Source organism: Scleropages formosus, chromosome 6 (genome assembly GCF_900964775.1).
Source record: "Scleropages formosus chromosome 6, fSclFor1.1, whole genome shotgun sequence".
NCBI classification, from domain to species: domain Eukaryota; kingdom Metazoa; phylum Chordata; class Actinopteri; order Osteoglossiformes; family Osteoglossidae; genus Scleropages; species Scleropages formosus.
This window is the reverse complement of record NC_041811.1, coordinates 25,977,587-26,001,466: the sequence shown is the minus strand read 5'-3', so window position 1 is coordinate 26,001,466 and position 23,880 is coordinate 25,977,587. Positions and strand designations below refer to the sequence as shown.

The following is a 23,880-nucleotide window of genomic DNA, read 5'->3' as shown; positions in this document are numbered from 1 at the left end:
GAAGTATTATAGTATAAATTAATAGTTTGTAGCACAAAAAGTACAGAGGCCTTGCTTGCAACAGGGCGGTCATCAAATTTCACGCAGTTGTGTATGCAACCTTGGTCTCGTTCTTAAAGGAGGACTGTCATAACTCGAGATAAAACAGCGTGATACATTTTTCACATTCATTGTTACATTAATCTGAAGCTATACAATGGAATAAGTTATGTCTTGTATTTACAAAGTGTGAACGGCTGATATGACACACTTTTTTTGTAATATTATAATAATACAATAAATAATAAAGGGGATGCGGTGGCAAAGCGGGCTTGGCCGGGTCCTGCTCTGTGGTGAGTCGGGGGTTTGAGTCCTGCTTGGGGGTGCCTTGTGATGGACTGGCGTCCTGTCCCTGGTGCTGTCTCCTCTCCCTCCAGCCCTGTGTTCCCAGGTTAGGCTCCGGTTCACCACGACCCCACTCGGGACAAACTGTCACGTCCACGCCCACGACTCAATCAACAGCACCTGACTCCAGTTTAGCACCTACCCTTTAAAAGACACTCCAACACCCAGACCGTTGCGGAATCTTATCAGGGACAACTGCCCTTTCTCGTGACTCTTCGTTCATGTCCTCCAGTTCCTGACTCTTCGCTTTGTTTCCCGACCACGTCCACGGATCCTCGTTCCTGTCCTGTTCGTCATTCAACCGACCCTTCGCTAAGTTCCCTGACCTCGCCCACGGATCTTCGCTCTGACCCTGACCGCCGATCGACCGACCCTTCGTCTATCCCTGACACCAAGAACTCGCCTCATCCCTCGTCTCCGGACGAACGACGCTGCACTTGGGTCCAGCCTTCCTAGGCCCCTATGTTTCGCGTGACACAAGCATTTTCACACAGTGTGTGTAATAAATAACAATTTATTAAAATAAATCTATAGTAATTATTACCTTTGAAATTAAAAGCTAAATCTCACCTTATTTTCAACAAGAACCTGGTCAAGTATTATTATTCCTCAGTGTTTAGCTCACGCCTTTGTCCAACTTACAGTGTTATATAATCAACGTGACAATGGTATACCCATTTATAAAGTAGGGTGTGGTTACTGGGGCAGTTCAGGTTATGTACCTGGCTCAAGAACACACCAGTGTGATTCAAATCGGGAACCCTCAGATGACATGATGGCAGCCCTAACCACTATGCCACCTGCTGGACAGCTGCCAGCGATGAGGAATTACGGACAGGTGTTCCGGGTGCTTAGTGCTGAAGACATTTACAGTGCAGTAGGGAAAATGGCAAACCAAATAATGTGACTTGCCTTATTGAAACTTAATGTGTTATTGCTGCTAAGTGTATATGTCCAAAAACAGTAAGTGGCCACCCAACCACACTTCCCCCGCTCAGCGGTCTGGTGATACAGCAGGGTGGCAACAGCGGAGCCGAGCCGTGGAGCGCGGAAGCGAGATGGGGCGGGGCCTCGCGTAGAGGGGCGGGGCGCCGTGCGGAGGGGCGTGGCTGGACTCGACCCACTCCGCTCCTCCCGTCCTGGGAGCGGTTCGGGCGGCGAGCGCAGAGCGGTCCGCTGCCAGTGCTTGCCTGGTCCGTGGAGCAGCTGGTAGTTCGAGTCGAGCGGCTGTAGAGGTGCAGCGTGGCGCCGCCGGCCCTCGCGCGGGGATGGCGGTCCTCTGAACAACACGAGCGCCTGTCGCGACATCACTGCGCACGCGAAGGTAGGAGAGAGCGGCGGCGCGAGCTCACTCACTCACTCACTCACTGCCTCAGGCTCAGCCTCGCGCCACGCACCTCCCGCGAGCTGGCGTCTGTCCCGATTTCATATTCATACTTCCTAATATCCCTTGGCAAATGCACGTTTATATCGCGTGAATTAAAAAAGTGTGAAGCAAGAATGATTGGATAGTCACCCTAACTAACTAAGGTCACTAGATTCTCTCGCTTGCTTCAAAAGAAATATCCTAGTATTACACCACGCGCTTTTGGTTGTCGCGAGACAGACGTTGTTGTCACTTTACCTCACTCACTCACTGTACTTTAACTAAAGCCAGTACTTTTTCCACATTTTTTGTTGTACGTTTTTTTTCCGTTGCCGGCGGTAATCCCTGGCTTGTCTATATCATACTCTGGTAATCCGCTTGTTATTTTTGTACATATTTTCCAGGATTATCCGAAGCAAATATAATCAGGAATTTTTGTGAAGGACAGGCAATTTCAACATGATTTTCGAGCATAAGCCCGGTCTATGAAAAGTTGCACGCTTAAGTTTGGACGGTGTTGTGTTCTGCTAGGGAAAGCTTTAATAAAAGTAAGGTGTAAACCTTTGATTTCTTCCCAAAATGAGAGCATTATGTAATACGGGGAATTTTAAAGTTTTCCAGGCGACCTACTTATTCGTGTTCCATATTCATTGTCTGCCAGCCTCTTCTTGTTCCTGCTTGAAATTTAAAAAAATCAAGTTGAGACGACATTAATTAATAATAATAATCGCGGAAAACCCGTCTGAAATGGCTCACCTTTTACACTGACCTATCACCTGATGGCAAGAAGAAGTAGAAAATAAAATAAAAATAAAATAAATTTAAAAAAAAAAAAAACAAACAAAAAAAAGAAAAAACTGAAAATTAGCCCTGAACTAAAACACCAAGTTCTGGTTTGCAGTGTCGCTGCAGTTTTCACATTTCTTCTTGCCGGTGAAGTTCCCCTGTGTGAAGATGGGGTCGCGCGACTCGACTTGCTCAGGAACTGTGTGTGTAAATTCTGCCTTTCCTCTATTATTAGGCCATACAAAATGTGCTTCTGCTATTATTTCCCCGGTGTAAGAAGTGTTTTATATTTTGTTTCTGAGAAATGCTTCATATCAAGTCAGCGACACATGATGAATCAGTCAGTTTTTAATTCATCACTGGGCAGAAGGAAACATTTCCTGTACTGACATGTCCTGTCTGAAAAGGGTCCAATAATATGTCAGCGGGTTCATTGGTAAGTATGTAAAACACTCGGTACATACACAAACATGTAGGGAGGACACACAGAGAGTGTCCATCCTCCAAAAACCAAGGGCTAAGAAGTCTAATTAGTACAGGCAGGTGGAAGTTGTACATTATGTAATAGGATTTACTCACTAGGCTTTATTTCTTTGCAGCCTCCGTTAGGTAGGCCAAGCCATTCTTAGATAGGAGCAGGAGTGGCTCTGCACATTTTACCGCTTTCATTTTAACGTAGCCATGTGCCTCCGATAGAATTTTCAACAAATATGGCACAGTTTTTTTTTTTAATCAGGAACTTAATGTTTATTTTTCCTTGTGGCAAGATTTAATACTCTGCTGAGGTCCACGCCATATTCCTGTCTTGCTTGTCATGCTGTGCAGAGGAACATTGCCACGCAAAAAAAGACACGTTGCATCTACCTTTCAGTAATATAAGTTTTAACTTCATGACACAGTGCTTATTTGATGTGCTGATGAATGCAGCCAGTCATATCTTTTGTAAGCTTTTTCAATATTTGAAAAGAAAGTTGGTCTGTACTTACTGTGATTTCACCCTGAGATGTTTTTGTATTGTTCCTATAGACCTTTAAAATGGCAAAGAACACTGAAGTGTTTTACAAAGGGTTGCCTTAGTCATGCACTGTATTTCATGTTCAGCGGCGGCAGGTAGGTAGTGTAGTGATTAGTGCTACTACCTCGCAAGTGAAGGACCCCGGTTTGAATCCCACCTCTTGCTGTAGTACCCCTGAGCAATATAGTTACCTTGAATTACTTCTACTAAGAAATGTCCTGCTGCCTGTATATGTGGGCAAGTCATTGTGAGTCACTTTGGAGAAATGTGTCAGCTAAATGAATGTCTTAAGTGTTCACTGAATAACTCTATAAAATTCAAGAATAAATTGTGCTGTTATGTGTCAAGAAAATGTCATGCTTCCACAAGAAATACTGTAGGTCTGGATGGACACTTGTTCTTTTTTTCCTCATCAGTGTTAGAATAAGCTCACATGTGCTTGGAACTAAATTTTTGAGCCTCAGTGGAAAAAAGACAAATATTATTTTTAGTTCACAATAAAATTATTTCCCTCATTTGGTTAAAAAAAGTTGTTGTAATATATTGTCATCATTTTAACCTTGTCATGACCTTTGAACAGAACAAAATCATGTGAGTATAGTCGTGAGTTGAACACTACAGCAGTACTTAGAAATCATAAGCATTGCAGCTTCTCAGAACTTGAGTGAAAAGTAGCCTGATTTAGTGAATTTTTTTGAAAACCTATTTCCTCATGCCTTCCAAATTTTAGCTGATATTGTAAGCTGATATGAAGTTTCCTTTATTATATCGTTACCCAAAATACAATATGGTTCAAAAATTACATTTTAAATTGTAACTGGTTAGATTTTGACCATCTCTTCTGATGTACAAGTTATGTTCTGCAATGTTTAATTATTAGTTATTGCGATCTAAAATTTTCTTTTCTAAATCGCCGATGTTCTGACACTTTTTTAATCCCTGGTAAAGTTGTAGTTAAACAGTATGAAGTAAAACAGCTGTTTTTACAAATACTGCACCACTTTGTAAAAGAGGGAATAATATAATGGCAATGTTAATTCTTCATGGTACACAAACTGTATGCTTTAATGTTAAGATTTATTGTGCCAGGATGAATATTTCTGAAATTAAGTATTTGCATATTTACTTTATGGGTTTATACTTTTTTTAAGCAAGACTTCACCCTTCAGTCTAAACTGACTCCCAGAATTGTTAAAGTTGAACTCTCCAGCAGATATGAGTAAATACATCAGCGATAATCACTGCTAATAAGTCTGTTTTATGTGCTGTCCTCAGCAAGTTACACAACCAAAGCTGTTATTGAGTTGAACCTTCTTAAATAAAACAAACTTAGACTAATAAATGTTAGGTCAGTTGCTATAAATTTCTAGATAGTGCTGTGTATTTCTAGGATGTTGTACTGAGACGTTGCTTGGTTACACATAGGACATCATCACACACAGGAAACAGCAGTCAAGATGTGGTGGAGATACTATGAACAGCTGACGTGGGACCCAAGTGATTTATAGGCTTGTAGTGCTTTTGTATAAAACTGGTCTGACCTGGTTTGGTTGATTGGAGGGGATAGTTAAAAAAAAAAAAAAAAAAAAATCCTCTTTTCAAACATTTGTTTTTAGATTTCAGTCTGATTTGCTTGGATGTGACATTATTGTGACTAACTCCCGTTTAGCAGAATATCGCATGAAAACTACAAATTTTAGGAGACGATACTAATACTATTCTTATTATACATTACTGATAATTTATTTTAATTTCATGTGAAGAAATACAAACATAACTGGATAATAGCTGTGTTCATTTTATGTCTGTTTAATTATAAGTTTTTTTCTGTATAGATTTCCCTGTGAAATTCAGAAAAAAAAGTTGATGATACTAGATAAGCCAGTCAAGAAAATTTATTCTTTTATTCAGCTGTAAACATGACAGCCAACATTCTGTTGTGGCATAAAGGAGGAAGACAATGGCAATGTTATTCACTTTGTTCTTCTTGGGGTTTTCAAAGAGGACATTTTTTTTTTCATTTGATTTCTCATTTTATTGCAATGTGCTTTTAAGTTCAGGATGCAAAGGGAGTATGTACTCAGTACTATGCATGAAAATGGTCTCATTAAATGAGGGTAATGGGGTCGTAGTGATGTAAGGCAGCAATATTTCCAGTGAATTTACATGAGATGTGAATGGTGGTAAAAGCATAAATTTACATGTATGTTCTTAGAGGTCATCTGTATCAAGAGATGCACAGTGCAGATTATCACTCAATAAAAGTCTTTAGATAATTGATTCATTTCTCTGTAATTGTTTGTTTTTTTACGCTTTGCAATGCTATCCTGAAACTAAACCAGCGTCAGAGGTGAAAACCAGCCACATTTTCTCAGCTTGCAACACCTGCCTTTGCTATTGAATATCCATAAGGAACCAGACCATGGTGCCTTAATAATGTAATACCCTTAATCTTTCATCATGGGAGCAGTAAGCGATGTACTGACTGTCTCAGAGCACCAGCTGGAACCAACCTTGGATCATATTACAGCACTCTGTCACCTCAATCTGCCATTCTATACCTGATCTCACACCTCCTGAAATTAGTTGAGTAATGTTTAACTGTTCAAAAAGTTTGTTTTGTTGGCCAGTGGACGATTCTCATTTGCTAGTAAATCAATGTTGTCCTCACTGGCTATTCAGATGCAGAGAGGGAGATCACAGTCCCTTAAATATAAAAATACTTATATATATAGAATGACAATGTGTTGAAAGCTGTGTTCATATGACTTATTTGTTAACAAAATACTTGTTAACAGATTCAGATTTGGTTTCATGATGGAACCAACAGTCCACATTAAACCTAAACATGAATGAATTACAATAATTTCCTTGAGGTCTGTAATTTTTAAATATTTCTTTAAAACTGTAAAATTGCTACTTATAGTAACTTCTGTTTTTTAAATATGCAACAAATATATGGATAGTCTTTTCTCTCATCATTGTCACTAAAGTTACAAGAAATTTTATGGAGCAAGAAGGAAAATGACACAAAATTAGCTCTTAAACCTAAGAAAGTTTTAAAACATGCATGATCAACCCATTATCTGCTCCTACTGACTTCTCCAGTTGAAAGATTAAGAAAGGTAAAGATGAGTGTTAAAGTCTGCAAGTATCTACAGTACCAACGCACACTTTGGCAGCAGTTGTCTTTGTATTTACATTCACTACATTTAATGATCAAAACATTATTTTCATTGCTGGAAAAACTGAAATCCATATTTGATGTAGGACAGGAAAACTCTGGTTAGGTTAAAGCAGCAGAATAGCCCTAGAAGAGAGAACCAGATAGGACATACATTCATCTTAGTTCAGTATATAGGGGTTGGGTTGATTTGGTCCTCCATCCACAATCCTTCCTCGTTGGTCATGCACTTTCCCGGCTTATCGGCTTAACTAAGCGGCATTATATAAGGTGGCTATATACAGCAATCTTTAGCCCTGGCCCTAATGCCAATTATCAGATCACAACAACACTTTTGATGTCAAAGCACCACAGAGTCGATACCAAACAGTCATACGGCCACTGTTTTGTGACTGGAGAACAGTATTGCAGAAGACCTGTGTGGATACTGCAACAATTCGTGCTACCTTTTCGTGCGACATTCTCCGGTAAAAACAATATAAAATTCCTCTGGCAAAATGTTTAAAAATCATCTTGGCTTTGAAATTTTCATACAAAATATCTTATTTTTTAAAATTTGACAGAATTGAAAAAAATTCATAGAATTATATAGTAAACACTTGCACGTCAGTGTTTCTAAAATTATTTCATTTCAGTTTTTAAGTGCTCAACCTTAAGTACTTCAATTAAAGTACTTATGCAGTAAAAGCTTAGGAAAGTGCTTATAGATAAGTACTATAGCAACCCTCTTGGAATTACTGCTAATAGGTTGAAGGAGATGATTGAATGAAGCAAAAATGTTGACCATGACCAGTGAAGGTTCTATTTTACAATTGTTTTACAGTTGTTGGGAAATTCAGTGCAAGCTTAATTTATTCTTCCAACAATGACAACAGTCCATTCCTTATGCATTCCATTTCATAACTGTGGAACATTTTCTCTTGAACTGAAAGGACCACAAAAAATGCTTATCTGAACCATTTTAAAGAATAAAATTTATAATAAATGAGTGCACTGCATATGATGCAGAAGAATTGTTGAAGCTTGGGAAATTATAAGTAGAAACACTATGTATGTGTGTGTGTGTGTGTGTGTGTGTGTGTGTGTGTGTGTGTGTGTATATATATATATATATATATATATATTATACACTTCTAATACAAACATTATAAAGTTAGTTCTGTAAAATTTCTAAAATTATAAGTCCTCTTTTATTCATTCATCAATTTTTTTTCCCCCCCACTATATATATATGTATTTATATAGAGTGGTAAAGAAGTTTAAGTTATCAAGCTGCTAGATGGAATGCATGGAACTGCATGCTTTTCATACAGTACTGAATTAACAGATTTTGAAAAATTGCTCAGAAGAAAAAATGCTGTACCGTGTTGTTAAATTATGTTATCATGATTTACTACTTCCATTTCTTGCTTTCCCAGATAAAGTCTTGCTCCCAGCTGATGGTCAAAATAAGTATCAGTGATTTCACAAGATATAAATTGCCAGTATTTCATGGGGGTTTTTTTATTAACATTTAAATATGATAAGCTTCACTACTAAGGGCAAACATAAAAGTATCCCATCTGTAAATTAAAAATGCAAACATGCATAAAATGCACTCTCAAAAGACCCTGTGTGTTATTATAAAATAATCCCTTACGCAATCAGATGTGTGTAAACCAGCTGGAACTTTTTCTAAAAGCTATTTTAATCTTTGGTAGAACTGTGTATATATGAGTGACAGTTCTGCCTGTCTGAAGTTTTTTTTTTTTTTTTAATATTTTTACACCAGTTTGTGAAGTCTGATCTCTTTTGCAAAATCAGCATATAGTGTTTACATCTTAACAACCAACCCATATGACATTTACATTTATTCATTTAGTGGACGCTTTTCTCTAAAGCGACATACATCTCAGAATGAAAAAATGAAAAAAAGTTAATCCACATATATTTATTAAAGTGAGCCTGACTGCAGCAATTAATTCACTATTAATACCTTGGTACCCTGAATGTATATATTATAATATTGTGAATTTTACTGCATCATTAACATAATGAAAGTTCAATGACAACATGTTTATATAAGTGTTTGTATAAATTCATTGCCTTTCAGTCATGAACTCTGTTCCTTTCTTAAGTCAGTGAGACTTCAGTACCCAGTAGTACATTGGTAAATTCTTGTAGGAACCCAGGTTAGACTCATCTCTGTTCCTTATTGACTCTGTGGCAACAAGACCACATGGACACAAACTATCCTGTGCCCCCCTGCGTAGATGAGGAGGTTGGGTTCCTCTTCCCCCTTGTTGTATCCTAGCACTTCCAGGGCAACGGTTACAACTGGGAAACTCTGTTGATGATGTTTCAAAAGGAATGTTAAAACGTGGGAAGCTGGGGAAAAGGGGGTAAAATACAAAAAAATCAACTTGCACAAGAATGCAGCAGTTTCATAGGAGATAAATTCAAATGCATAAAACAGCTGCCAGGGAGTTAAAGCCCCAACCAACGCATGGCTTTGATGGAAAAAAATACATGTGAACACAGTAATAATGCTGATATTCCTCCCAGTTCATCAGGTCACCAGAGCTTTTTAAAAGCCTTTTCCAGTTAATGTGATAATATAAAAATCCAGTGAGCAGATTTAAACTTCCCATTAGTTTTATGATATCTCATCAGTCTCATGATATCTTTGATCTCCATATGATAACTGATTTGTTGTTTATATTAGTGCCATTAAATTGTGCCATTATGTTATTGGTGGTTTCAGGGTCATTGTCATCATGGTATGTGAGAATATCTTGAGAAAATAATGTCTACACCGAAAAATAGACCTACTTGACTTAAATGATTTCACATTACTTGACCATTTTACAGCATGACCGTGCAGTTCAAGGTTATCATCAAACCCAGGAACTTGAAGGAGATGTACCATCAGAGGTCCAGCACATTCGACACTCGCAATTTGGGTTGAAGGCATCCTTTTGTTTTCTCCATACATAAAGCCATATATTTATGTGCACGACAGGACCTTTAAGTGCATCGCTGCTGACTACAAGTGGTTACAAAAGGACAGCACCAACTTTGGGAAGCTGTTTAGCTACAATATTTGTTAAGAAAGGGTAAATGAGGAGACGAAGACCACTGTTCTTGTTCTCAGCAGCTATGCTACTCAGTGTCTATGGGAATGAGCTTCAGTTTGGACACCCTGTTTCTCTTTTCTGAAGTTTTCCACTGTCAGCATATGCTTTATGGATTGTGGACATGGTTCTCCATGCAACATTAAATAATTTGACAGTTATTTGACTGTTACACCTGCAGTTCAGGCATCAACAATCATGCCGCTTTTGTTCCATGATGCTGTAAAAAGTGCTGACCGTCAGACATCTTTTGTTGCTGAAACATATTGAAGGTGAGGCCTCCTTGCAACAGGTGCCTTCAGGTGCATGACACCTGACTCCTTCTGTTCAGCAGAAGCTTGTCACAGCCACACGTCACTGTGTTTCGGTGCGTTCTGCTGTGTATTAGAACAAAACAGTCGATATGTTTTATCTGAGTGAACAGTGGAGCTTAACCTTGAAGGAAAAAAGTTATGAAAACATATTGAAGGAACATTGTACTATATATTATTGAGAATGCTCACATGTGTACCTGCACAGGCCTGCCTAAGAACTACATGAACGTGTCAGTCCAGGCATTACTTCAAAATTCTAGACATTGAACATTGAGAAACAAGCTAATTAATAAGACCTTTAAACTTTACAAAATAATTTTTTAAAAAAAGAAAAAATAGCAGCAGAAAATAATTGTTCTGTCATTTCTGTCAAAGGTCATTTAGCTGAAAACATACATGCAAACAAACTGTTAAAATGATGGTGCAATGAATTAAAATTGTGATCGTCCACATCCTTTGGATAACATTGTCTTTTTCAGGCAGGATAAAAAATGCATTGCTATATATCACTGATAATAGATTTCTACTTTGGTCAGGAGCACTTAGGGCTGTGCTGGTAATAAAATTTTCACAGTGGTCAATAAGAAGGAAAATATTGCAGTATTATGCTTAATTGTTGCTGCCAGAAAAGTAATGTATTACATTATTTATTTGTCGTATAGCCTATGCACAACACACACTCAGTGGAAGTGGTTCAAGTAGACTCATCATACTGGTTTATGAAGGCAAAGATTAATATAAGACTAAAAAAAGTAAATGAAACTTCTGTTTTCGCAGTACTGTAACATTTGCTACCATAAAAAGTCATATTACAACACTGACAAAATTAAAGATGTCAACAATTTACAACCTATAACAAAAGATGGGAAAAAGAACAAACAAATTTCAAGGTATGAGAATGACACCTTGAACCAAGTAACAACACAAAATTGTTTTGTTGTGTCAGTCGTCATATACATGACTCCTTTATCGTGTTGGACTCGCAAACTGTTAGGCTCTCAATAAAATCAGGAATCACTAAAACAAATCACTTTATAGAAGACTACTGCAGAAATCAAGTCTTTCCTTGTTACGCATCAGAGGACATGAGTTTTGTTACTGTATAATTAGCTGGAATGAATGAAAGAAATAATTAATGAAACTTTATTAATCCCCAGAAGGAAATTCACTTCAGTTGCAGCAGCATAAAAATGTACAACATACACAACACATATGTACATTTATTTAGCAGACTCTTTTCTCCAAAGCGACTTCTAACGAACTCCAGTGTTATCAGCTCACACACCTTATTCACCGCGGTGACTTACACTGCTAGATACACTACTTACACTGGGTCACTCATCCATACATCAGTGTAACATACTCTCTCTGTCACTCACACACTATGGGTGAACCTGAACAGCATATCTTTGGACTGTGGGAGGAAACCAGAGCACCCAGAGGAAACCCACTCAGACACGGGAAGAACATGCAAACTCCACACAGACTAAGCAGGGATGGAACCCATCTCTTCTCACACCACCCAGGCACTGTGAGCCAGCAGTGCTACTCGCTGTGCCACCCATATGTACATAAACACATAAGGTATCCAAACATATAAATAAGTAGAAAAGTAAATATTAACAGCTGAATAAGTAGAAAAATAAAGTGAATAATCGCAACCATATTTAAATGTGACAATGAGCACAATAGAGAATATATCACAACTGATTAGAATTTATTTCAGTTCATAGCTGAAACAAATCTGTTGCCTGCTGGAGAAATATCATTTTTGAATATTGGATATTTTGCAGCTCAGTTACCTGTCACTTATAAACATGTGCATTGGTACTATATCCAAGGTTCGGATAACCGGTTAATAATATTGGATGTATGGATGCACAGACAGACAGACGGATGGATGTGTATTAGTCATAAAGTCCCAGTTTAATTAGTACCTTACAAATTTCTTACATATAATTTATACACATTTCTTTTATGGTTTTGTCAGAAAGGCTATCATTTGAGGCCAAGTACCATCCCATACATTTGAATTTACATCTAAAGTCTTTCTGTCAAATTGCAGAAAAAAATTACTCTTCTTTGAAATCTTAGCGCACACATTGCAACATACAGTGTAAATTTTGTTTTGGGCACTGTGAAAAGTATACAATATTATACACTGTCAGAGAACATTATGCTAACAGGTTGAGTTGTTAAAAGATTTAAATTTTAATATTTTTATATTGTGGTTGCTAGGTAATGCAGTGATGTAATCTTTAAACATAATCAGGTGCAGCTTCTCAGTGGTATAAATCATAAAGTTTATTCCTTGCTTACGTAAGCATTTTGTGCATTACTCATTGATTCAGTGTATGTGATAGATTTGATATTTTATTAGAACGGGTAGCGTTTTCCAATCGTTTTGTTGTGCCACAGCTGTAATGTGCAATTAAATGTCAATATGGGTTACAGGAGATTGTAAATAAACATTGGAAAAACAAGACAGAAATGTAAACATGGAGTGAAGTACTTTATGTTTGTGTTTTTACCTATTTTTCCTTAGCTTGGCATATTATGCTGTTGTGAGTTCACACAATTTGCAAGCATGTTGAGTTAAAACCCCTTTTTACATTAGAAAGAAAGGGAGTCGCCAAGGCTCGTCTTCACACATCTGCTCAGTGGAGACGTCTTATGAGCTCACAGCGCCTCATAATTTCTTTCCACTTTGTTTCCAAAAGCTCTGCCTGTGCCTAGAAGGACGTCGACATGATGTCGAGAGATAGTGGAGCCTCGCTGATACTGTCACTGCTCATCTCTGCAGTACTGGACAGTGACGGTGAGTACAGAGTTTATTAGATAGATAGATAGATATACTTTATTGATCCCACAAGGGAAATTATTAAATTATTATTCTCAAACAGTAGTAACTGCATAATGCTCTTTTCACTACAGGTGATGAGTTAAGCTGTGCAGTCACTGGACTTTTTAAAAGATGAGGAAACTTATTGACATCCTCTTTCATGGGCTGAACACAACTAAGCACAGCCCTACCACACTTTAAGAGTGCCTTAACTTTGTTTTACCATTTTTATCTGTTTTGTTAAACCACTGATGTTTACCAAAACAATTATGCATAGTATTTTTTATATATTTCTTCTCATTCTAGAACAGAAAAAAAATGCAATCCCTAGTATAAACAAAGTAACAAAACAATTTTATTGTATCACTTCAAATGCAATAGTTGTAATGGCAAACTCTTAGTTACTGACATGTTATACATGTTATAACCCATGATGTGTGCTCATGACTTCCCCCTGCCATTTCTCGTGTTGTAGGTTTGTCTCCACCGGGGAAACCTCGCCTCACCAGCTGCCGATCTCCTGAGAAAGAGACCTTCACCTGTTGGTGGGAGCCAGGCTCAGATGGTGGCCTGCCCACCAACTACTCGCTCTTCTACCGCAAAGAGAAGTCAGTACAAAAAGCCTATTTGAATTAAATGTCAAATAGATCATACTATTGGGAGGTCATATAGAAAAAGTGTAAATGTTTAACATTTTGCGGTGGCGCAGTGGGTTGGACCACAGTCCTGCTCTCCGGTGGGTCTGGGGTTCGAGTCCCGCTTGGGGTGCCTTGCGACGGACTGGTGTCCCGTCCTGGGTGTGTCCCCTCCCCCTCCGGCCTTACGCCCTGTGTTACCGGGTTGGCTCCGGTTCCCCGCGACCCCGTATGGGACAAGCGGTTCTGAAAATGTGTGTGTGTGTGTGTTTAACATTTATCATGAGTAATGATTATTGATTATTTAAAATAAAAATGTTGTCTAGTAAATGGAAAACTTGTAACTATAATTTCAATGTTTTTTCCCAAGTCACTGAGCCCAGCATAGAACATAACGTACTTTATTTACTTACACATTTATTCATTTAGCTGCGGCTTTTCTCCAACTTATAATGTTAAGGTTACAGTTATTACAAGCTTACAATTATTTACTTATGCAGCTGGGTAATGTTTTTTTTTTTACTGGAGCAATTTACAGTTAGTACATTATTCAAGGGTACTACAGCCAGAGGTGGGGATCTAAAGGCAGTAGCTCTAACCATTACACTGCCAGCTTTCCTTATGGTCAGAGAGTAATTTCATTATATTGCATTTTATTAATCTTGTCATTCTAAATGAATTCATTACAAAGACGTACTTCTCGTAAACGCCGAAGGGGAAGTTAGAGAATTTCTGTGTTCAAGTTGGATAAGTTGTATTTGTCTTCTTGGGCAGTAAATTCTGTCTTATCTTGGGCAGTAAATTTAGTTCATGTTTTAGTTGGTGCTGTTCAAATACAATACTGTAATAATCCAATGCACAAATACAATTCACGAGACATTTTCACATACAAAGAAGAGTAAACATGTAAAGCATTTCAAGGTATCTGAGCACAAATGAGCTTGACTGTGTGACCTACTTGCTCAAATCAGTGATTTGTTTGTCTGGATAATACGGTTGGCTGTAAATAATATTTATGCACCCCCCCCACCCGCATTTTATTTAGTGTTTTTAAAAGTGAAGAACAGAATTTCAGCTAATTTTACATATAAAACAGTACATTAGTACTATTACAAATTACAGTCTTGCTTCTTTCCTCCTTTATTATTCTTACTTACCATTAAAATAATTCTTGTAAAATATAATGCATATCATTAGCCTTCACAAAAACTGAACTGATACAGTCAGTAGTACTTGTTTCCAGTGAAAAAATAAGCACCTTTTCTGTTTTACAGCACAGCAATGCTGTCTAGTGGTTACAGTGTTGGTCTGGCATTAGGCTGAATGTGAATGAGTTTGTTCTTCCCATACAGTTCTGATACCGTCTATGAGTGTCCAGACTACCACACTGCAGGAAGGAACTCCTGTTTTTTCAGCAAGAATGACACTTCAATTTGGGTGAATTACAACATCACTGTGGTGGCAACCAATGCACTAGGGAGCAACTTCTCAGACCCTGTGGACGTGGATGTTGTGTACATTGGTGAGCCTCCCATTCATCCTCTGTTCTTTCGATTCTGCACCAGTGTTAATCTCCATCTTTGTTATGCAGAAGGTAACTGGTATAATATGTATTGCAACAGAATATGAATTAGTTACATGTATCCAATAAAGACAGAACAAACACTGCAATCATTGTTCCACCAGCCTTTAACTATGATTATTTCCCATGTGTATGTGAAGGGTAATGGTTGAACTATACTTTAAACACCTCTTGAGCCTTCTGTTTTCATAATTGTAACTTGAAAAATTGCAAAATATGTATAACCCCTAATTATAATTAAACTGTTGACCATTAAAACTTGCTATTTAATGCTGATTTTTGTGCTATAAATAAAACAGCAAAATAATAAAAAGATTTGCATATCAGGCTAAAGCCAGATTCCCTGCAAGTCTCAAGTAATGAACTGGTGTTGCCTCTTTTTACAGTCCAGCCCCACACACCAGAGAACTTGACTGTGGTTTTGGAAGATGAAGACAATCCATTCCTGGTGGTAAGGTGGGAACCTCCGCGCATGGCGGACACACGCTCTGGATGGATCACGCTCATCTACCAACTCCGCGTAAAGCTGGAAAAAGAAGAGGAGTGGGAGGTGCGTGGGCCATGTTCTGCTGCTGGTCAAGCAGTACTATAAATAGGATGGATTTTCCATTCCCAGATCACCACATGCTAAACGACTTCACACTGTGGACTCGTAAGAAACAGGATCTTGCTGAATACGGCAATGTTCTTTCCTAGTTTAAATTTCTAGAACAAAACTGTAATTAATCATTTATCTCAGTGGTCAAAGTCTGTGTGGTTAATCTGGAGTTTTAACCACAGAATAGAACACTACACATCAGGCCTGAAAACAAAACAACACCTGACTAAGATATTTTATAAATTATTAACTCTCACGGCAATGTTAGTGAACTACCGAGAAATGTTTCAAGTGGCTCATCAGTAACATCTTTAACTATCCATAAAAAAATTACCAGCAGTGGAAATGACCTCTTGGTGTTTATGATTTCTAACTGACCTCTTTTCAAGGAGCACTTTGCTGGACAGCAGAAGCAGTTTAACATCTTCAGCCTTCACTCCGGCGAGGTCTACATGGTACAGGTTCGCTGTAAGCCTGACCATGGCTTCTGGAGTGAATGGAGTGCCACAACTTACGTGAAAGTCCCTGACTGTAAGCTCATTTAAGGTTTTTGATCTCTGAGCAAGGATGTATTGTTTTTCCATTTTAACAGTGGGAAAAGACACACCTGTATCTATGTTGAAAATTTGTCTGCAAATAGACACATGCACAGAAGGATGCACATCCACTTCAAATTTGCATCCTCTGCAGTAATTGGTATTGGAGAGTGAAAATCAGAAGCTTATAATTAGTCATTTTAAGTGAATATAATTAACTGCAGCTCTTGTAAAGGTACATAATTTGTGTCTAACTAGGATGACTCCATGTAATAAAATTAAAGTTACTTCTTCGGTTCACAACCATATGTAACTACCCAGTTGATCTTGCCTCAGGAAACCCTGGTACAGGATACTCTTGTGTAACAAACATTTTGGACATGGTAGGTGCTACTTAATTACAAGAAATGCTTTACCAGAACGGAAATTTAAATTTAAAATACGAGCCTTGAGGGCACTGAGCTCAACACAAGGTGAGAGGCCCCCTACCGGGGGCAAAGCATCTCCATCGTATCTCTGTTGTCTCCCAGTCATGTGCCTGCTTGCAAGCGTTTCTCAGAAACGCTTGCAAGCAGGCACACGACTAAGAGACAACAGAGATGCGATGGAGATGTAGGTATTGCTATAATGATTTCTAGAACTCACTTCACAATAAAGAAGATGTATTGTTACAACTCCAAATTTTACAGTAAATATCAGCATTTTAAAAATTACAACGAAAATAAACAACAATAAAAGAACTATTGAATTCATCCATTACGATAAAAGAACAACAGAATCTATCTATTACCAATACCCACTTAGCGCAAGGTCATGATGGTCTGGTGCCTGTCACAGAAGCATAGGGCATGAAGCAGGCTAAACCCTGGATGATCACACACACACTCTACTGGAAACACAATAAAGGCAATTTACAGTCACAGTTCACATGCAACATGTTTTCAGACTGTGGTAGGAAACAAGATCCCCTGGAGGAAACCCATGCACACATGGGGAACATGTAAACAGAGACTGAGTTCGGTTTACACAAGCAGCTCAGGAGCTGGGAGGCACCAGCACTAGTTGCTTTTCAAGCACAATGCCCAAAGAACAATGTAATAGAACAAAAAAAAAAAAAGGGGGGGGGGGGGGGGGGGGGGGGGGGGGTGATAAGAGAGGGAAAGGGACAGAGAAAAAAGGGGGCACGGAAATGTGTTACTTATAAGTATTTAACATCTGAGTGTTAAGCCTGGATTAGTTTTGAGTATTAGTTCAGAGTAGTTCTGACATTCTGGACTTAGTTTTAAATTAGGTTTTTTAAGTGTTTTAAAGATAAGATGGTAACTTTCTATGTTTGATGGAACAAAAGCTGATCTTTTTGTGGCTCTGGAGTACATTATATAGTTTCCCCATTTATATTAATGTTTAGCATCAGTGCAGTTTTTTAAACTTAATAAATCAATTTTGGAATCCTATATTTAAAGCTTATATGTAGCAAGCTCAGTAATTCAGTATTATAGGTTTATATTGGTGTACAAACATTTTTTTCTTCTTTTTCAGACATTTCTAGAGAGAGATCGATTTGGATCCTGATTGCCGTTTTCTCAACATTCATTTTCTTTGTCTTTATATGGACTATGCACATTAACAGAAACAGGTATCACATGGGACATGCACTTTACACTGGAAAGTTAACTCATTAAGGACTTAAATCCTAAGGATTTTTGATAGTCATCATAAATTAATTGCTTTCGTTCAGTTTATGCATATTAATACTTTACAGCAGTCAGCAACTATGGTCCTCCCATGCCACAAGGTATGTTGCATTTCACGCCAACTGAGCTGTTAATCACTCAGCCTTAGCCGAGAAGTTGACCTGAAAGAATGCAGCTCATAATTCAAACTACATTAAACCTATAACAATGTAATTACCTATTACAATTGTACTTGAGCAATGCTTTAGTATACACATGATATATTTGAAATATTCAGTTATAAAATGAAAACAAAACATCCTGTATTTTTATATCTAGTGTGGAATTAATTCTAAGTTAATACTGATTTACTGTAACAAAAATAAACAGTAGAGTTCTGATCTAACCCACTCAGCATAACTTTGATTTGAATCTTATTTACTTAGTAGGCTGTTTAAAAGATTTAAAAATGGCAATTTATTCTGCTGAACATATTTTACTAGGATAGGTGCACATGTAAAATTTACAAAAACTTTGATTTAATGTGACTGAAAAGAAATAATCTACAACAAAATCCAACATACCCCTGCAACATGTGATAACCAGAGTTGCTGACATCATTGAAGAATAGAAGTGCATTGAAGAATAAGGCACTGATTCATTGGTTTTGTCTCAGTAAAGGTTTGGTTTTCAACTCCTAAAATAGATATGATATCAACTACATGTGTGATATACTGTATGAAAAGACATATGGAAAGAATGGTTAATATGTATGTATCGCAATTATTTCAAATCCTTTTCCTGTGGTTCCAGTGTGAAACATTTTCTCCTGCCCCCTGTGCCTGGACCAAAAATCAAAGGATTTGATACACAACTGCTTAAGGTAAAATTCTTATATATTATAATTCATTGTATTGCATTGTAAGGGGTATGGTGGTGCAGTGGGTTTGGCCCTTGCCTGCTCTCTGGTGGGTCTGGGGTTCGAGTCCTGCTTGGGGTGCCTTGCGATGGACTGGTGTCCCATCCTGGGTGTGTCCCCTCCCCCTCCAGCCTTGTACCCTGTGTTGCTGGGTTAGGCTCCAGCTTGCTGCGACCCCACTCAGGACAAGTGGCTTCAGCTAACATGTGTGTATTACATTGTTCTGCTTAAAGGACTGGTGATTTGTGCTGTAATTGCTGACAGTATGAATAATAACTAAAATCACAACTACTACTATAGCAAGTAATCTGAGACATACATTTATGGTTCATATTTGTGTCATATTTTTTTGAACACTGTGGTCCACAGAGTGGGAAATCGGAGGCGGTCTTCAGTGCACTGGTTATCCAGGGCTACCCACCTACATCATACTATGATGATCTGCTTGTGGAGTACCTGGAAGTGTATGATAACAAGGAACAAGTGTTAATGCTGGATAGAAAGGACCTGCAGGAGAGTCTGTTTAAATCAAAGAGTTCTTCAGACACTGACTCTGGGCGGGGCAGTTGTGACAGCCATACACTGCTAATGGAAAAGTGTGTTGAGCCCAAGGAGGACCAGACCATGATGCCACAAGTGAAAGACAGTGAGGCTAGTAGAGATCTAGTAATGAAAAATGACAGCAATACCCCAGAATCTACAAATGTGAAGACCAAAACATGGCCCACTATCTGCTCTTCCTATCACTATGACCAGAATCCATGCTACCACAGTATTCCAGAGATGCCCAGGCAATGCCATATATCCAGCAACCACTTTGCTTCCACACACCAGCAGGACTACTGGGAAAGCCCTGCAGACATCTACCACAAGAAGCCCCCATCTGGCTATCGATATGCCCAGGCTTACAGCGAATTCAACATTAAAGGCATTGCACTAAAAGAGGCCACTTTTCCGGCATCCAAGTCACTGGAGTATGTGGAGGTTCAGCACGTCAACCAAGAGAACACGCTGATCTTGAAGCCCATCGGGCAAGAAGGTCCAGACCTCTTCCATGCGGCGTGCACAGGACATGATTACAGCAGGGTCAATAGGGTGGTCAGTGACAATGTTTTCCTGCTTCAGAGGGACACGTCTGGCCAATGTCACAGTGACTGCCAGGAAAGAGAGGCACCAGTACGGAGCTGCACACAGCAGCAACCTGGAAAGCCAGCAGACCATCTGCAGGTGCCCAGGGTTCAGGAAACACATCTGGCTCCCAATGGCTATGTGGATACAGCCACCATGTTATCCTACTAACGAACATAGTGCTCATTTGGGAGATTGCACTGCTGTTCTGGTAAACTCTGTTTGCCCAACACTGCTTCATAGCAGTATGAGAACCTCATGTGCAAACAGGTTAAGAAGGTTTCTGTTTCAGAAAACATATGGAGACTTTTCTTTAGCTGCTTTGAATTGGAAATTTATTTTCTATTGCAGCTTTTTCTTTTTAGGAAGACAGTATCACAAATACTGTAACTAAAAATAATGGCATATGGATTTAATTACAATCTACACCCAAATACACAGAATGCTTTCATTTCTACACTGTCCGTAGCACCTTTTCTGTATTTTTTTAAGCATATATTTCTATTATTTTATGCACTCTATACATACAAATTACAATTGGTTAAAATGAGTGACAACCTACTATTCACAAATAATGTAAAACACCAAACTTTCCACAAGCACAATAGTTTAAGAAACATAAGATTTTATATTATTTGGAGACTTCACAAAGATTTTAGTGCGTAATACAATATTCAAAGTGTGTTTTTTTAATTAAATAACAGTACTCACACATTTATACAGTAATTCTTATTCTTTTGAGGATCAAGTGAATATATGTACAGTAGTAAAAATCTGAGCGATACAATGTTATTGCACTCATCAATAAGTTACTAAGTTAAGCCAAAATATGTACTGTACATACATCTACATCCAATAAAATATCCTTTACAAAAAATTAAATACTTTCATATTTAAATATATAACTATATCAAACTCTCACAATTACAACAATGAAGAAATTAAGACAAAATACACAGTACACTGTTCAAATGTCATATTCCAAAATTTGAATGGTAAAGAAAAAACAAAACAAAAACTTTTCTCATTATATTCTGTTCTACATGTAAATGAGTCCTTGTTTTTTCCAATAGCAGAGTGATGCTGTTTATGTAATTTCTCCTTCAGACCAAAACAGATACCTGTAATTGCTGGTCAGATGACAACAACGGACAAAGACAGGAAAAAGACTTTTGTGCCATTTCAAAACCTCCGTGCAGAGAGAACTACACAAACCAGTTAGCATTTATGAGAACATTTTTCAAAAAACTCTAAAAGACAATTTACATACCTCTCAATATGTTCATATACCTGGCAAAAATTGCTTTTGGTAGAGAGTAGCGGCATTTTGTTATTTCAATGAATGAATGAATGAATGGAGTACAGATTTCTTGAAAAGACATGCCTTTTGTGTAAATGTTATTTGAATCAACATTTGTTTCATGGAAAGAAATAAATATATTTGTCTTAACTTAAGGGAAGGACTGTAAATACTGTGAATATTAACATCAGTGTGGGGATTCTATATATTCAAAATTATGCTATTTTTATTTTAAAAATCTTTCTATGTGTTTGGGTTATTAAATTGGTTTTTCATGTCCCAAAATGAAATACTTACTACAGTGTAGTTATGGAATATGTTACTATTTTAGAGCATTTAATGGCATTTTACCCCCTGACTTTTTACAGATTTTTTTTTTTTTAGCTTTTACATACCTTGTAGTCTTAGAACTCTAACAATGTCCACAAAATTTTCATTTTGCACTAAAAAACTTGTTAAAAAAAACTATTGAAGAAATTGGAGTTAATTGACAGAATGAATATTTTGCACTGTGTGTTATATAACATTACTAATTTTTATTTTTCACAGAACTCTTAAGAATGCAACCTGAAAAAGTAAGAAACCCTCAATGCCAAACCTCTGAGAAACTGTAATAGAGCCTCAGCTTATAAGATAAGCAAATCAATACATGTCCAATGTATACAAAGCATAGACCTTTTGTAAAAATATGCATTTTTAGAAATTATCCAGATGTTATATAATTAAATCAAATCACTTAAAAAAAAAAAAAAAAAAAAAAACTGCAATTGAAACAATACTTCAAAACCACAACATCAACCAAAGTAAATTCATTCTGTTATGAATGCTCGTTTTGAATCTGCAGTTCTATTTTATGGTTGAATAGAAACCTTTTTATGATTAGAAGAGGTATTTAAAATTAACACTGGTAACACTGTGTGTTGTGGTAAATTACTAAAATCTTGGCAAAGTCTACTTTAAGTACACAAAACATACCTACTGTATTTTTAAGGGTATGGATCTGAATTTGGGGGAATTAATTTAAAACATCACATAGATGCACAATATAATTGATGAACAAAACAGAAGTTACATTGGCAAATGTGTTAACATGTTGGATGGTAATATATTTCATCATGTACTATCCATTATTACTATTTTACTGTGGAATAAAAATTTGTTTGTGCCGTATTTGTTTATTTTTAAGGATAGACATTTATGGGGTTTTTTTTTTGTTCCATTGGTGACTTAACTTTTGTATTTGCATTTAAGAGACATCATATAATTAGGATTAATTCTCTATTAGAATTTCCTATTCTGTACAAAAGGACTGAGTTTGAATCCAGTGTAAGACGGAAATGCTGTATTGTCACTAGCCACTGGAATCCAGAAGAACCAAAGAAGTTAAGAGAAAATTAAAATAATAATCATTGCTTTATCTGGTTATGTTCATTGGCTCACATGAAATAGAGATGCATGTTGACTCATCTGAAGGGAGATCAGAAATATTTAAAATCCAGTGCAGTCCCTTAGTCATTACACTTTTAATAAATAAAAAAGTAAAAATTGCACAATTGTACACTGTACCCTCTCACTCCAATTACAAAAAATGTGAACACCTTTGTGGAACTAAATTTTTTCAGAGCGTGCCCAATCCAGTAATCTGTACTCTGCTTCCGAATCATTTAGTCTTATTAAGGCATTAACCTAGTCAGCATATTATGATTTTATTATTTATTGTTTTCTTTTCTCCAAAGCAACTTGTAATGTTTGGTTTGTACACTAAGCTACTTACAATTATTTACTCATTAATACAGATGAGAAAATTTTAAGTGAAGCAATTCAGGGAAAATACCTTGTTAAAGGGTAATACACCAAGGGGATTCAACCCTGGGTCTTTTTACAAGTATTTTAATTCCAAGGCAGTGGCTCCAACTGTTATGCTACTGGTTTCAGTTAATTGCCCAGAGCTTCCCAAACTGCATAATAAAATACCTAAGGGGGCAAAACATCAGGGTGGCACAAAACAGCAGCCCGCACTCAAGAAAGGTCAACTGTAAATAAGAGCAACTGTTTTTCTGCTAACTGCATTGGCATGCACAGCAAGCTGTGTTGTCACATGAAGCAAGAATCATAAAGATGATTTGACTTTTTTTTTTTCTTTACCATTCACCTTGTATTTATCTAGCCCCTTATTTTGTTCTGTTCCATTTTAAAAGTTCACTTATGGACAACAGAAGAATTGTCACTGATTTTTTTTTTTTTTTAACCTTTGTAAAAGTACCACTTAACATTTCACAAGAAATGAAAATGCCACACAGACTATAAAAAGTAAAAATGAATGACTTGTTGTTTAACCATTTCCGTCATTCCCAAACAAGAACACACTCTAATGTCATCAGCTCATGCAAGACACAAAGTGGTCTTTAATATGCTGTACCTGAGACAGAAATCTAGCTGATGTCATGCTCAGATGACCTTCCCCACATGGCTGCTCACCACTCTGATCTGCCCTCAAAATGTGGT

General features: G+C 37.4%; 1 protein-coding gene across 1 annotated transcript; it reads left to right on the top strand.

Annotated features, from left to right (window-relative positions):
- Positions 1-1,552: 1,552 nt before the first annotated feature.
- Positions 1,553-20,565, top strand: prlra (prolactin receptor a). The gene is made up of 9 exons (XM_018749214.2): positions 1,553-1,708; positions 12,883-12,980; positions 13,480-13,612; positions 14,992-15,161; positions 15,608-15,771; positions 16,209-16,350; positions 17,895-17,991; positions 18,842-18,911; positions 19,317-20,565. Exons 2-9 carry the CDS (start codon positions 12,911-12,913, stop codon positions 20,244-20,246), a joined length of 1,776 nt encoding a protein of 591 aa, XP_018604730.1. The 5' UTR covers positions 1,553-1,708; positions 12,883-12,910; the 3' UTR covers positions 20,247-20,565.
- Positions 20,566-23,880: the final 3,315 nt, after the last annotated feature.